The sequence below is a fragment of the Brachyhypopomus gauderio genome, unplaced genomic scaffold, assembly GCF_052324685.1.
Source record: "Brachyhypopomus gauderio isolate BG-103 unplaced genomic scaffold, BGAUD_0.2 sc37, whole genome shotgun sequence".
Classification (NCBI taxonomy): domain Eukaryota; kingdom Metazoa; phylum Chordata; class Actinopteri; order Gymnotiformes; family Hypopomidae; genus Brachyhypopomus; species Brachyhypopomus gauderio.
This window is the reverse complement of record NW_027506867.1, coordinates 2,326,074-2,341,073: the sequence shown is the minus strand read 5'-3', so window position 1 is coordinate 2,341,073 and position 15,000 is coordinate 2,326,074. Positions and strand designations below refer to the sequence as shown.

At 44.2% G+C, this 15,000-nt stretch overlaps 3 protein-coding genes across 7 annotated transcripts in view; 1 reads left to right on the top strand and 2 right to left on the bottom strand.

The window, feature by feature from the left end:
- pvalb7 (parvalbumin 7) overlaps window positions 1–1,639 on the top strand; it is a 26,340-nt gene extending 24,701 nt beyond the window's left edge. For both annotated transcript variants that reach the window (XM_076985055.1, XM_076985054.1), the window contains exons 2-5: window positions 31–120; window positions 372–504; window positions 870–979; window positions 1,160–1,639. In XM_076985055.1, the coding sequence (XP_076841170.1) occupies window positions 60–120; window positions 372–504; window positions 870–979; window positions 1,160–1,185 (330 nt within the window). In that variant the 5' untranslated portion in view covers window positions 31–59 and the 3' untranslated portion in view covers window positions 1,186–1,639. The remainder of the gene's footprint in view (window positions 1–30; window positions 121–371; window positions 505–869; window positions 980–1,159) is intronic.
- A 196-nt stretch (window positions 1,640–1,835) lies between these two features.
- On the bottom strand, window positions 1,836–13,061 carry baiap2l2b (BAR/IMD domain containing adaptor protein 2 like 2b). Its single transcript, XM_076985051.1, has 14 exons — window positions 12,742–13,061; window positions 12,458–12,533; window positions 12,085–12,171; window positions 10,857–10,918; window positions 10,322–10,393; window positions 9,529–9,618; window positions 9,171–9,302; window positions 6,378–6,482; window positions 6,131–6,227; window positions 5,837–6,044; window positions 5,174–5,236; window positions 4,606–5,032; window positions 4,139–4,185; window positions 1,836–3,815 (listed from the first exon to the last, which is right to left on the bottom strand). The coding sequence occupies exons 1-14, from the start codon at window positions 12,814–12,816 to the stop codon at window positions 3,740–3,742; spliced, it is 1,617 nt and encodes a 538-aa protein (XP_076841166.1). The 5' UTR covers window positions 12,817–13,061; the 3' UTR covers window positions 1,836–3,739.
- A 1,250-nt stretch (window positions 13,062–14,311) lies between these two features.
- Window positions 14,312–15,000, bottom strand: part of pla2g6 (phospholipase A2, group VI (cytosolic, calcium-independent)) — an 18,997-nt gene continuing 18,308 nt past the window's right edge. For all 4 annotated transcript variants that reach the window (XM_076985047.1, XM_076985050.1, XM_076985046.1 and 1 more), the window contains one exon: window positions 14,312–15,000. This exon is cut by the window's right edge and continues 1,521 nt beyond it. The gene's annotated coding sequence lies outside the window, so the exon portion shown is untranslated.

Genomic DNA, 15,000 nt, shown 5'->3' with positions numbered 1-15,000 from the left:
GTGAATTAACAGACTCTTCCTCCGTCTCAGTTGAGTTGCCGCTGATCTGATCTGCCAAGATGGCAATGCAGGAGCTGCTGAAGGCCGATGACATCACCAAGGCCCTGGATGCCTGCAAAGGTCTGTGCTGTCCTTCAGAAACAGTCCACTCACAGTCCAGCTCACAATAAAGTTCACAATAAAGCTCACAGTCCAGCTCTCTTCATGACAGAAGGCACATGGCAGCATGACATTGAACTCAGCGAGGGTGAACTAAATGGAATTTTAGTAATATTAAAACTAAACAAATGAGTAATATGTTTGCATTTGTGTGTGTGTGTGTGTGTGTGTGTGTGTGTGTGTGTGTGTGTGTGTGTGTGTGTGATGTCCAGCTGCCGATTCCTTTGACCACAAGAAGTTCTTTGAATTGGTGGGCTTGAAAGCTATGTCTGCAGAGAATGTTAAAAAGGTCTTCAAAGTTTTGGATGTTGATGCCAGCGGTTTCATCGAGGAAGAGGAGCTCAAGTGAGACACACACACACACACACACACACACACACACACACACACACACAGGTATGATAAAGTGAGACGTGACAGAGAGAGAAAACAAAGACAGAGTGACAGAGAAACAGACAGAGACAGACAGAAATAGGGAGAGACACAGAAACAAAGTCACAGTCAGAGAGCAGTCAGAAACAGTCAGAGAGCAAGATGGAGTGAGACTGGCACCTGTACTCACTGTAATTGTCACCCCCTACACCACCAGCCATTAATGCATGACCACCCTATCAGGTTGCCAGATTGGAGAGTAAACAAGCGCACAGGAGACAATGCTGTGTTTCACACATATGTACAGTATGTGAGCTTTAATGTCTCCCATTGTGCAGGTTTGTTCTGAAGGGATTTTCCAAAGATGGCCGGGATCTGACTGACAAGGAGACCAAAGCATTCCTCACCGCTGCAGATAAGGATGGAGATGGGAAAATCGGCATTGACGGTGAGACACACAGACACATGTGTAGGCAGAGAGGAACTCATAAAATATAGCCAATCAAATACATCAATAAGTCAATCACTAAACACCTTGTCTCAGTATGTGACTTCTCTTTATTTCATACTCATTTTTATTTACTGTGAATGTCTAATTCCTCACATTTCTCTAACGTTTTTCTTTCAGAGTTTGCAGCCATAGTGCATGAGTAAAAGAAACCCCCCTGGCAACCAAACACATGGCCTCTCCTCCCTTCGGCCCGCCCCCGGCACCTCCCTCTAGCCCTGGCCCCACCCCTGAACCCATAATCCAAAGGCAGGAGCTTCATCTTCACCGTTATTTATTTACTTCTTTTTTTTATACAAACTCTGTGTAAATGTGACCAGTCTGATCCAGACGATCAGCACGCACCTTGCTAGTGACCCGCTACGGAAGCCCGCTGGTACCTCCCCAGCTCCCTTCCCGCCTCCCTCGACCTCCTCTTTTCAGTTCGAGCACGTCCCTCTCACCTCCTCTTCCATCACTCCTCTTTCTTTCATCCCTCCCTCCTTCGGCCTCACACTCCAGATAGAGCCGGTGAATGCAAAGTTGTGCAAAAAGGAGACAAAAACATAAAGATGTGAAAGGGATTCAGAGAGAAATAAAGAAATAAATGTCATGCCTTGACTTGAAAAGCCTACAGACTCCATTATTTCACACTTCACTGGTGGCCGTAAAGGCTTCCGCATCTTTTAAGGTTTAATACATTAAGATAACACAACAATGATGACACAACAATGATGACACAACAATGAGTTTTGTATATTACATCATTAAGTACTTTTTATTTCTGTCGACTGTGAACAGCACAGCGAACGCTCTGTAGTGTCGACTTTGTCATCACATTTAGAGGAGGATGCTCCAGACTACCATAATGAACAAAAAGAGTTCTGAAATTTCAGATATTATTCTATGTAAACAATGTAAAAAATCACACTCTAGGTCCACTAGAACACAAACCTCCTTAACTGTGTTAATTACACATGCATAGTGCAGAATTCTGACAAAACACACACACACACACACACACACACACACATTTTACATATATATATAAAAATGCATGAACGTATGAAGGCACAGTTCAACTTTCAGGCCAAACAGCAGAAGTACAATAAAATCCAAAGTGGGTGGGACAAAAATAATTTGCACAGAAAATCAAAAAACACAATAAGTGTGAATGAAAGTGTGTTTTCTGGAGACTTCCTCCCAATAGGACGCATCCTGTGGTACGCTCATGTTTGGTTGGTTGGTGTGGACTAGGGTTGCAACGGTATGAGATTTTCACGGTATGATAACCGTCTCAGAAAATACCGCGGTATCACGGTTATCACGGTATCACAGTTAGTTTGTATATTATTAAAAGATACACTGACCCTTAAAGAAATTACAAGTTTTTTTTGTTCAATTAACTATTTATTGTAGAAACCTGGAACTATTGTATACAAAATGTCTCCTTTAAAAAAATAAGCTGTACACATGTTTAAATAAATACTGCAAAATTAGATAAACCTAAATCATGGATTTCAGTACAATTATTTAAGTTTAAATTATTTAATATCTGATAAACTCAACCTGGGTCAGTGTCTGATCAACAACTGTTGTAAACGTCCGTTGTACTGCCAAGTTAGAATATAACCAGATACTGCAGAAAGAGAGGATTTATTTCTGACATGACCCTCACAATAGAGATTTCTATTTTAAGGCTTTCACACCGAGTCTGGTTTTAACATATGAAAAACAGGCACGTAAAATTTTGAAAATGAACGCATGTAAATTAATGGCATCTTTCACATCCAGTGAAAGCAAGAACCTTAAAAATCTATGGATTTACACTTTCACTAGTGACCGTAGCGCGCGACTCGGCACAGTTCTTTTGTATTACGTTAACAAATACGAGCCTCTTGTAATTCCAGGACGAAACATGAGAGAACGTGAAGACGTTAAGACTGGGCGTTTTGAAAATAAACAACCATTAAATAATTTAATAAAAAGCGAATTATTTTGAGTATATGTATAAATATTTAACTTAATTAAGTTTAAGGTGCTGGGAAATATTGAAACGGACCTTTAAAGTTACGTACAAGTGCTTTAATTCCACCTTATAAAGGTGTATGAACCCTGCAAACATGACTTTGTTCATTGCGCTGAGGCGCGACGCGCGCAAAGTTACAAAATTCGAGACGTGCACGACCTCGCGAATCGACAGCGCGCGAGACCCGCGCTCACCGGCGGAGCCACCGCGATTACGTCATTTTCGCCGCTGATTTTAGTTAAGCTTTTTTTTTGTTAAAAAATTAGTTAAGTCTAATGCACTTTCTGCCATTCTCACTGCTGTGTGCTTAGTAGCTGAACCGGAGCGGAGTTGCGCATGCGCGGGTCAGTTTCTCCGCTGGCTTGCTTTTTACCGGTAATAAGCAAACGCACACGGTATGATAACCGTGCATTTTAATACCGTGGTATACCGTGAAACCGGTTACCGCTGCAACCCTAGTGTGGACTATGCTAATTAGGTAGAGCTCTAGAATTTAAGGATTTGAACTGACCAGAGGAGTTTCAGAAATACAGATTTGCAGAGTCCTGATTTGCCTGTTGGCAAATTACATGTTGTTCAGGCGTTCTTGTTCATTCAGACGTCTACTGTGCACTGATAATCACAGCCCATAATTTTGTAAAGTCTCTTGATCAATCAGGGTGACAATGGGCAGTCTGTTGCTATGATAATGGTCAGTGGATTCTTGGTGCTGATTTGTCATTGGTAACCGTGGGGCGGAGCTTCACTGTGGCAAAAGGATTTGATCCCCTATAAGATATGGAGAGAAATTTGACTACTCAGATAAACACAAACAATAAAACTAATAAACAAGTCAAGAAGAAGTAAAAAAAAAACAAATAAGCAAAATTCCATAATCACATAGACACACAAACACACACCTTGACCACAGGGCCTAGAGCTCTGTAGCTCAAGAATTTCTTATTTATATTTCTTAAAACAGTTATATATGTTTTTGCATGTGTGTTTGCACGTATGTGAATGTTTTGAGTGCGTTTGTGCATGTGTGCATGTGTATGCACGTGTGTGCGCGCGTGTGTGTGTACATGTGTACATGTGTTTCCCAGCGTTACCTGGGGAACAGAGGGTGTTCTGGAGGCTGACGTTGAGGGTTCATGCCCTGAAAAATAAGAACGATGACAGTCGCACGCACTCTCAGTGTCAGCACTGCAAATCAACGCGATGGAAAACCAGATTCACACCAGTGTTTCCGAGCAACAGTGTCTGACTAGGACCGACCGCAAAGCTGAAGCCATGGAGCCAAACGCCACATTTGCCCAGCAGTAACGTTTCAGGCAGAGCTACATTTCAAAGGGCACATTTCCTCATCGAATGTGGAAGTGTGTTTGATTAAGGTCCCCTCTATTAATAGTGTCCCTGCCTGCAGACATTCGGCAATGTCTCCACTGTCCACCATGTGAATATAATACATATCTCAAGTTAGACTCTGCCAAGGCCTTTTTTTTAGATATGCTTGGACTCTGGCGTCCCCACCAAGGCCCAAACTCTGGATTTTGATGTGCATACACGGTTTACTCACCTCAGAGCTCGACTCCCCCTTTTTGTCAGGGAGAAGAGAGATTGGATGAACATCTGTTGTAGGTTTGGGAATGGGTGGAGCAGGGGGCGGGGTCTCGGAGTAAGTATTTGGCTCTATTTTGCTCTCGAAGTGAGACTCCGCCCTCCTGTCAGGGAGAGGAGAGACTGGACGAAAGTCACCCGAGGCCCTGCGAGAAGGTGGGCCTGGAGGTGGGATCTCGTTGTAGCTCTTTTGATTGGTTTTAATCTCATATGTAGACTCCGCCTTCCTATCAGGAAGGGGAGACATTGAACGAACATCAACGGAGGCTCTGCGAATAAGATGGGCGGGGGTTGGGCTCTCAGCATGGCCCCCCAAATCACCGACTTCTGATTGGTTTGCTGGCTCCAGGAGGTTGTTCATGCTGTGTCTTCGCAGCGATGCCCCACTTTGGAAAGGCCAAAAGGTCAGCGAAAAGGTTAAAAGGTCAGTTTCAAAAGACACTCTCAGGGAAATATGAAGCCAGTATAAATGACACAGAAAAATATGTGTTATGCAACAGTCTGAAATAACGTGGACAGATTCCCACCTGGAGCTCAAGGCTGGAAAATCGTCTCCCAGAACAGCATAAGATGCAGGAAACCAGCCCTGCCTGCAAGACCACGCCCATCCAAGCATTACATGTCAGTGGACATCAGCACCAACCAATCAGAAGACACGCAGAGATGCTGCTGCCCTCTACCAAGGCCCAAATTCAGAGATGGCAAAATGCTTCTTAAAATAACCAAACCCAAACAAGACTGTAGTGGTAGACATGGGCTTGGTAAAGGGAGGAAAAGTGGACCCAGGGCCCCAGTAGGGAGAGGGGCCCATTTTGCTCATGTATCTCATTTACTGGCGTTTATAGGGGCCCACTGACATTGACAGTGTACAGGGCCCAGCATTTGCTGCTACACCCCTGGTAGTAGGGCTTTATTTTCAGTGGAAGCAGAATTAGGAATAGTATGGCTGAAGTGGATTAATAATAATAATAATAATAATAATAATAATAATAATAATAATAATAATAATAATAACAATAAATTATAAGTTAGTTATAGTAAAACAAAAAAATAAAATAATATTCTTGTGTGGATGATGGAAGATGTCGTTAATATTTAAATGTCAATACAAAATAATTTATTATTATAGCTAATAAAAGTAATAATGATAATAGCTGTAGTGTGGCATGGGTTACTGTTTGCATGCTCACCTTAGAGTGCTGTCATGGCGACCATAGAGCCAGCCATTCCGGGCTTCCGGTATGAGCAGCGTGAGGACGTCGCCACGGGAGAACGGCAGCAGCACCGGATTGGACGACGCGGGATGGGAGACGATCGCCCTCATCTGTCGGCTGCCGGCCAGGCCGACGGATTCGCCAACGGAGCCCGATCGAGCTCGGCTCAGGAGGGGGGAGGGGGCTGAGGAGGTAGGGGAGGGGGGGTGAAGAGAATGAGCACGGGGCTGGAGGTCGGATCTGAGCAAGGCCGCAGTGACACCTGCCTACCTCTAGAGGGCACTCTGCCCAGCAGCTGGTGGTCTTTGCCAGGCCAGGTGTCCTCCCTGTCTCCGGTCTGGAGCAGAGAGCTCACAGACGCCCTCAGCTAACCCGAAAGAGAGGGAGGGAGAGCGAAAGGGGTCGTTCGTAATGTGTTACTTTTTGACCTCATTATACAAATTGTGCATAAACCGATATAAAACTGAAAAGAAAGCAATAAAGAAATGAACTTTCTGTCTCATATACACACGCATACCTGTGTGTCCTGGTCCGGCGGATTGGGTGTGCGGGGCCTTGTACTGTGGCTCTCGCTAACCCTCTCCATCCATCCGTCTGCTTTCGGCTGCAGAGATACCACTGTCTGACAGGACACACACACACACACACACACACACACACTGTACTGTCTCGTGTCGATAAATTACATCATGGGAAATTGAATTACTGGAAACAATGGCTTAATGATAACAAAAAGAATGTATTATAAATAAATATAATATATAAAAATGATTTATTATAAATAATATGTATTTTTGTTTGTTCCTAATTATTAGGCCTGTGTAACTTTAATGTGTTCCACAAAGGCACTAACTGATGAGACTGTCAGCCAATACGTGTAGCTACAACTTGACGCCAACTGAATAAATTTGTAGCAAACTTAATCATCACATATTGCTAGTGAGTACGGAGCCCGGGAGGGGACATGGGTAAAAAATAAAAATTAAACGAGGGAACGTTTTACCATTCGAGCGCACGTTTTCTGTAATTCGTGCTCACGATTTATTAATTCGTGCGCACGTTTTGTTTTAATCGTGCGCACGCAGAGCCGGAGTGGCTAATCGGGAGATTCGGGAGGATTCCCGATGGGCCGGCTCATGTCAGTCTCTAGTTTGGGCCGATTGGGAGGGAAAAATAATTTTGGGCCGGATTTGGACATGAAACTCCCGGGCTGAAAATGTGTCCCACTCAGGCCCTGTGCGCACGTTTTAATTAAACTCGTGTTCACGGTTTAGTAATTCGTGCGCACGATTAACAATTCGTGCGCACGTTTTGTTTTAATCGTGCGCACGTTTTCATTCATTCATTTGCAAACCCTACTGGCCTAAGCGCATACATTGCAGATACAAGGAGAGAGGCAGTAACAGTTCCCTGAAACTGTATATACTTTGATTGTTTAGATGTATGCCACAATGAACAGAGATACGTTTATTAGGTCTTATTTGCTTATGCGTCATGAGGACATTGTAGCTTCCCTTGCACAGCGGGGAATCACAATCAGTACATTTTAATGTTGCTTTGTGTTTCAGGTTTGAATAGGCTACTTTAAATGCTTGAAATTGTAACTACTTCGTTTCTCAACAAATATCTGTCTAACTGAACAGTTCTCTTGTATTACGTTAACAAATACGAGCCTCTTGTAATTCCAGGACGAAACATGAGAGACCGTGAAGACGTTCAGATTGGGCGTTTTGAAAATAAACAACCATTAAACAATGTGATTAAAAGCGAATTATTTTGAATAATTTCGAGTATATGTATAAATGTTTAACTTATTTAAGTTTCTCGTGCTGGGAAATATTGAACTGGACCTTTAAAGTGACGTACAAGTGCTTTAATTCCAATTTGTAAAGGTGTATGAACCCTGCAAACATAACTTTGTTCATTGCGCTGAGGCGCGGCGCGCGCGAAGTTACTAAAATCGAGAGGTGCACGACCTCGTGAATCGACAGCATTGTGGCATAAATCTAAACAATCAAAGTATATACAGTTTCAGGGAACTGTTACTGCCTCTCTCCTTGTATCTGCAATGTATGCGCTTAGGCCAGTGGGGTTTGCAAATGAATGAATGAAAACGTGTGCACGATTAAAATAAAACGTGCGCACGAATTGTTAATCGTGCGCACGAATTAATAAATCGTGAGCACGAATTACAGAAAACGTGCGCTCGAATGGTAAAACGTTCCCTCGTTTAATTTTTATTTTTTACCCATGTCCCCTCCCGGGCTCGGTAAGTGTGTACACTCGGAGTGTGACTGGTTTTTAGTATTGCACTGTGTTACATTTAATAATTACATCATACAAACTTTATACCTCAGAGATATAGCATTACACAAAAGTACTGTAGCGTTGGTCCGCTGGGGGACGGCGCTATTTCCCATGAGCCCCTGCAGCTCCGGTATTGTTCCTGTTATGTGTAATGTTGGTGCATGTATTTATTAGTTATGTATTTGATTGCGAGTGTTATGTAGTTTAAGTCACCCTGTATTAGTTTAAGTAGTTGTACATTGTCTGAGTCTACCTGCCATGTGTGTGTGATGTTACTGTACTAATGACCTGCCCTCATGTTTCATGCGTTGTTGAGTCTGTTCTGCGTGTTCACGTCTCCAAGCGTGATTACGTTGCCAAGGCGATTTGAATAAAGGTCCTTATATTTAAAAAAATGGATCGGTTTCTGACTCCTCACTCCCACACCACGCCACAGTAGCTACATACAGCAAACTTATCGCATCGTGTTTCCTCAAATTTGATGTTGAGTTCTTGTAGGCTGAAATGTCCACACTTTTGGCAGACACAACTGACAGCGAATTATAGAAATGCCCTTTTTATACGTTTGTAATATAAACATTGGCTGTATGTGAGGTCAGGGATGCTCGGTAGGTTTTTCTGTCACCATACTTTCTTGCTACGGTGGAGAAAGTTTGCGTATGTGATCACGTGACTGACCGGCTTCATTTGATTGGTCACTCATACTCAGGTGCGGAGACGTTGGTCAGTCTTCTCACTGAAAAGTACGAAAGTAACGGTAGCGCGCGGCGCAAATCCGATTGTAACGGACTAAAAGTCGCATTTTTCTCACCACATATTTACTCAAGTAAAAGTAGAAGTCTTTCATATTAAAACTACTCTTACAAGTATATTTTTATCCAAAAAGTTACTTGAGTAAATGTAACGGAGTAAATGTAACGCGTTCCTACCCACCTCTGGTAATTACTGTATGTGTGCGTGTGCGTGAATGTGTGTGTGTGTGTGTGTGTGTGTGTGTGTCTACCTTGTTGAGGAGGTACAGTAGAGACTGACTCAGTCCACAGTGTTTCTCTGTGAGGAAGCGGTATCTCCTCTCTTCTTCCCTCAGTGTGTCATGTTGACTCTGCCTTAGATACTGCATGTACTCACTGCCCTCCTACACACACACACACACACACAGTCAGATAGAACATGTACTCACTGCCCTCCTACATACACACACACACACACACACACACACACACACAGTCAGATAGAACATGTACTCACTGCCCTCCTACACACACACACACACACACACAGTCAGATAGAACATGTACTCACTGCCCTCCTACATACACACACACACACACACACTTTCACACACACAGGTGTGGTCTCACCAGTGAGTCTCTGTATGCTCCACGTCTCAGCTGCCTCTCCAAAGCAGCTGCCTGATTTCTCACCTCCAGCTCATACACCCTCCTACTGCCCTACACACACACACACACACACACACACACACACACACACACACACACACACACACACACACACAGACGCTCACATGGTCTGTAGTTTACAGGCTTAAAGGTGTGTGTGTGTGTGTGTGTGAGAGAGAGAGAGAGAGAGAGAGAGAGAGAGGGAGAAAGTGTGTGTGTTTGAGAGAGAGAAAAAGAGAGTGTGTGTGTATCTGTGTGTGTGAGAGAGAGAGAAAGTGTGTGTGATTGTGTTTGTGTGTGTTTGAGACAATGTGTGTTGTGTATGAGTATGAGCATGTATGTGTGTGTGTATGTGTGTGTGTGTGTGTGTGTGAGTGAGTGTGAGAGTGAATGTGTGAGAGTGTGTATTTGTGTGAGAGAGTGTGTGTTGTGTATGAGTATGAGCATGTGTGTGTGTGTGTGTGTGTGTGTGAGTGAGTGTGAGAGTGAATGTGTGAGAGTGAGTGTGTGTATTAGTGTGTGAGAGTGTGAGTTGTGTATGAGTATGAGCGTGTGTGTGTGTGTGTGTGTGAGTAAGAGTATGTATTTGTGAGACCACACCTGTGTGTGTGTGTGTGTGTGTGTGTGTGTGTGTGTGTGTGTGTGTGTGTGTGTGTGTGTGTGTGAGAGAGAGAGAGTGAGTGTGTGCATTTGTGTGTGAGAGTGTGTGTTGAGTATGAGCATGTATACATGTGTGAGTTGTGATGAATCTCACTTGTATGTATTCCTCATCAAGCTTCACATTCTTATCCAGATTCTGCAACACCTCCAGTTGGAACCAGTGGAACTGCAAGGCCAATTCAAACAGCCAATCAGTGAGCAGCACACTCCCACACATACTGCATGCTAACCAATCAATGAGCAGCACACAGCTGAACATAATGGACATTGACCAATTAGTGAGCAGCACGAACATCACACTGCACATAAGTAGTTTTTTTTTTTTACTACATCTACTACATTTACATCACCTTCAGAATGTCAGTTTACATTAACATGGATTTCCTTTTCCATATCTGATGTCATTTGTGAAATTCAAGAGAGATATTAAATATATATTAACAAAATGTGTTGATAAAAAATAAGAATATAATGTAGAAAGAGTCAATCCCTGGAGTATATGATTGTGTGTGTGTGTGTGTGTGTGTGTGTGTGTGTGTGTGTGTGTGTGTGTGTGTGTGTGAGTGAGTGTGTGTGTGTGTGTGTGTGTGTGTGTGTGTGTGTGTGAGTGTGTGAGTGTTGAACCTCACCACTCCCTCCACCTCCTTCATGAGCTTCCTCTGGGTCTCCGAGATCTGGATCAGTACATCGCCTGCCAAACAACAAATCACTGAATCAAGAAAGCAATAAAGAAGGCAATAATGACTCTCATAACCGAATGGCCTGTGAAACCAAAAACGTGAAATAATCAACCAATCAGATCACACAGACCAGTCGGAGTAGACACCCGAAAGCCCCTCAGTGTGAGTGTGAAACACATGAGAAACCCTAAATCCCCTCGGTGTGCGTATGAGACACGTGAGACACCCAAAAGACCCTCAGTGTGAGTGTGAAACACACGAGAAACCCTAAATCCCCTCGGTGTTCGTGTGAGACACGTGAGACACCCAAAAGCCCCTCAGTGTGAGTGTGAAACACAGGAGAAACCCTAAATCCCCTCGGTGTTCGTATGAGACACGTGAGACACCCAAAAGCCCCTCAGTGTGAGTGTGAAACACACGAGAAACCCTAAATCCCCTCGGTGTGCGTATGAGACACGTGAGACACCCAAAAGCCCCTCAGTGTGAGTGTGAAACACACGAGAAACCCTAAATCCCCTCGGTGTGCGTATGAGACACGTGAGACACCCAAAAGCCCCTCGCCGCAGACGTGAGGTCAAGCTCCTTCTCTCACTGTTCCGACCCTCACGTGTCAGGCAGATGAGCAGAGCAGAGGGGTGGAGTCCAGACTTCAATTATTCAGCCCAAAAGCTCACGCCGTCACCTGATCCGCCCGTTTCCATCCCCTCCCTGCCGCCCACACCACCTAATCCTTATCAGTCATCCGTCACCTAAGACTTAACACAGCCTAACCCAACACACATCGCATCTGCACAGCACACGTCCACTAAAACTCCAACAAGAGCGAACTCGGTTTCCGTGACATGATCAGTATTCGGTACCAACGCACAGCTAGCCACCTGAATTCTTCCCTCTGTCAAGGGAAAATCAAGATTTTCAGAGGGCACCTCTAAAACCTAAAACTAAAAACCTAAAAACTAACACAGTATTAAGAATAAGCCAGGATTTGGAGCTGATGGGCGGGGCTTTGGTGGCAGGAGGGAACATAGCTGTGGGAGATTGGTTGTTAGGGCAAGGGGGTGGGGCAAGGGCAGAAGGGTCTTTTGTTCAAACACACACACACACACACACACACACACACACACACACACACACACACACACACACACACACACACACACACACACACACCTCTTACCAAGTGAGCGGGATGAGAGTGTATGCAAAGCCTGCTCTCCCAACTTAGCCAGGCTGCTAAAGTAGGCCTCACTTGTCAATGCCAAAGCTGAAAGACACACACACACACACACACACACACACACACACACACACACCGTGAGCTTAGGAGAGTCGTAGCTCAGGATCTTGGCATCACATTGCTGTCAGTGTGAGTAATGGTGTTTATATGGAGCTGCAAGTCATCAAATATATATGGGCACACAACACAACCACATTTAAGATCAGGACACCTCAGGTGTGTATGTGTGTGTGTGTGTGTGTGTGTGTGTGTGGTGGTCTAGTGTGAATGTTGACAATCTTCAAAGTTTGAAGTCACACACACAAACATTTACCTTGAAATGCCTTGACATAGTTGTTTCCTAAAGTAACCAGCTTTTGTAGGCCTGGGTTGAAGTTTTCCTTCAGATTCTGACACAAAAACAGACACAATATTCCTACTAAATGAATACAAATGAAGTCAATACAAACTCAGAAACCAACCCAAACTTCAAAACAGATGGAGGACAGTGAGGAGAGTTGAGGAATGCACTTTAGTAAATATTTCATTTATGTCATTATTGATGATACTTCCCTCTCAAGAGCAAAAGGACTCACACAGACACTCACACGGACTCACCGAGTAGACGGCTAGAGTGGACCTGTGCAGCTGGTCACTGTTAGCTCCAGACATGGTGCTCCTGGTGGAGGACATTCCCAACTGTGAGTCTTAGTAAGTACGTCCCACAGCAAAACTCTTTTTGTATGGATGACTGTGGAGCAAATACCTGTCCTGGATGGTCTATTGTGGTGTCTGTGGTGGTTAGCCTTAGAACTATGACCGTTTCACCCCGTTGTCTCGGTCGCACTCGTGCACGTCTGTGTGCATGTGTGTGCGCGCGCGTGTGTGCTTGGTTGAGTGAAGATGTTCTCATCTGGTTTCTGTAATTGGTCTTTTCAACTCTGTCATCACCCACCACCACAGTGGGGGAAGAGAGGTGAGAGAGAGAGAGAGAGAGAGAGAGAGGGGGGGGGGGCAGAGAGCACTTGATAGTTTCAGGTGGTGAATTATTAACCTGGAGGCTGCCAGGATGTAAGAGCTCTCCACCCGTAGCCCTGCGCTCCACCTGAGCAGGTGCAGCTACACCCGATAACCGCCACAGCCACAGGTCACGACCCCGTGGCACGCACATACAGCAAACCAGTCCGCAAACCCACAGGACACGCTCGCGCACACAAATTCACAGCTCAAATGCCCACAGCACACACACACAGCAAACAAGTCCAAACCCCACAGAACACACAGTGCAGACCAATCCACAACACTTCACACACACACACACTGAATGTGTGATCTAGGTTGGCTGGTTCAGAGCAGTGGTGGGAGAACTAGATGCTGTAATAGTACATCAGGCACATGTGTTCTCTCCAACACCCTTAATCTCACTGACTCGTTAACACCTTCCTCTTAAATTCAACACCCAAGAGCCACATAAAACACCAAATTAGCCCGTCAAATGGACAGGAGCCTCCAGGACTAAATCAAACCATTAACTTAAATGACGGGATTCTCCACTAGAGTCTAATTAAGGACACTTTGTTAAATAAAAATAGAAAATAATCACTACTGCTTAACATTTACATTTACGGCATTTGGCAGATGCCCTTATCCAGAGCGACTTACATTTTTTTATCTTTTTTTTTTTTTTTTATACAAGTGAGCAATTGAGGGTTAGGGCCTTGCTCAGGGGCACCTCAGTCATGGCCTCAGGTCTGGGAATCGAACCCGGGACCCTTCGGTCACAAGACCAGTTCTTTAACCACCAGACAATGACTGCCCTTAACACACATCAGGTCTTTTTTTTTTTTTTTACTTTTTGGAAGTTGCTATTAGCATGAGGAGGTGTGTTCCAATGCGATCGAAGCGGAAGCTTGCAGAGAGAAGATGAGAGAATGTTCCTCTGCTTCTTGTCCTCTGGCCTCCAGCTCACCTGGTCAGCATCTGACCGCAGGATCAGCTGACGGAGGATTTTGGGATGGTGACCACTCTCCACCCATCAGTGACACAGACAAGTTCACCACCCCCCACAGTGACATATATGAGGACTATCCAGTAAGTGGGAAGGTGAGTGTACACTGATGTAAGAGACCCCCAACGGAGACATGACCATCAAACTGAACAACACCAAATGATGAGCAAAACACACAAATATCTGCACACGTTTTAATAAATGACACTTCATATGAATTTGCTTCAGTCTATATTTAGTACAATTTTATTTAGAGTATAAAACCCCACAAAGCCTCAGACACTGGCATTTCAGGTCACACTTACAGACACACACAAATTAAAATAACTATCCACAAAACTGGCAAATAACCATCAACGTCAGTAAAAGCAAAACAAAAAAGAAGAGATAAATATGTTCAAGAGGTTAAAAGGTCATTAGTTCTACCAGGTAGTTCTGTGTAGGAATTCTCCTCACATAATGCCTGCTTTTCCCTACTGATTTTCCCCATAATGCCTTTCTTTTCACTACTGGCCAAACATGAGATTTTGAGAACATTTAATTTAGATTCCTTCATCTGATTAGATTCATGGGTTTGTCTCTATATGCGGCTGAATCTACTGGAATTCTGGGAAGCTCCACCAGACTCCTCCAGAACAATGAGGAGGTTTATTCTGCCCAGAATGAGCCTCCCACGTCCCACTTGTCTAAAACATGAGCAAACAGCACATGTGGTCACGTGTGCTTTAAATAATGCACCGAGGATCACGTTTAATGCACCGAGTTTCAAGTATGCATCTTCACAATAGACGGCTGAACAGAAGGACAGTTAAACACTCTGTAGGGAGGACATGGAGTAATCCAGGAACCTCAAGCAAAAACCATGCTTT

Excerpts from the sequence above, each read along its gene's own strand:
- baiap2l2b (XM_076985051.1), bottom strand. The coding sequence starts at position 12,816 with ATGTCCTCCACCAGGAGCACCATGTCTGGAGCTAACAGTGACCAGCTG. Across the intron at positions 10,394-10,856 it reads TGAAGGAGGTGGAGGGAGTG|TTCCACTGGTTCCAACTGGA; the intron begins GTGAGGTTCAAC and ends TTGGCCTTGCAG. Across the intron at positions 5,237-5,836 it reads CGCCATGACAGCACTCTAAG|GCAGGGCTGGTTTCCTGCAT; the intron begins GTGAGCATGCAA and ends GTGGTCTTGCAG.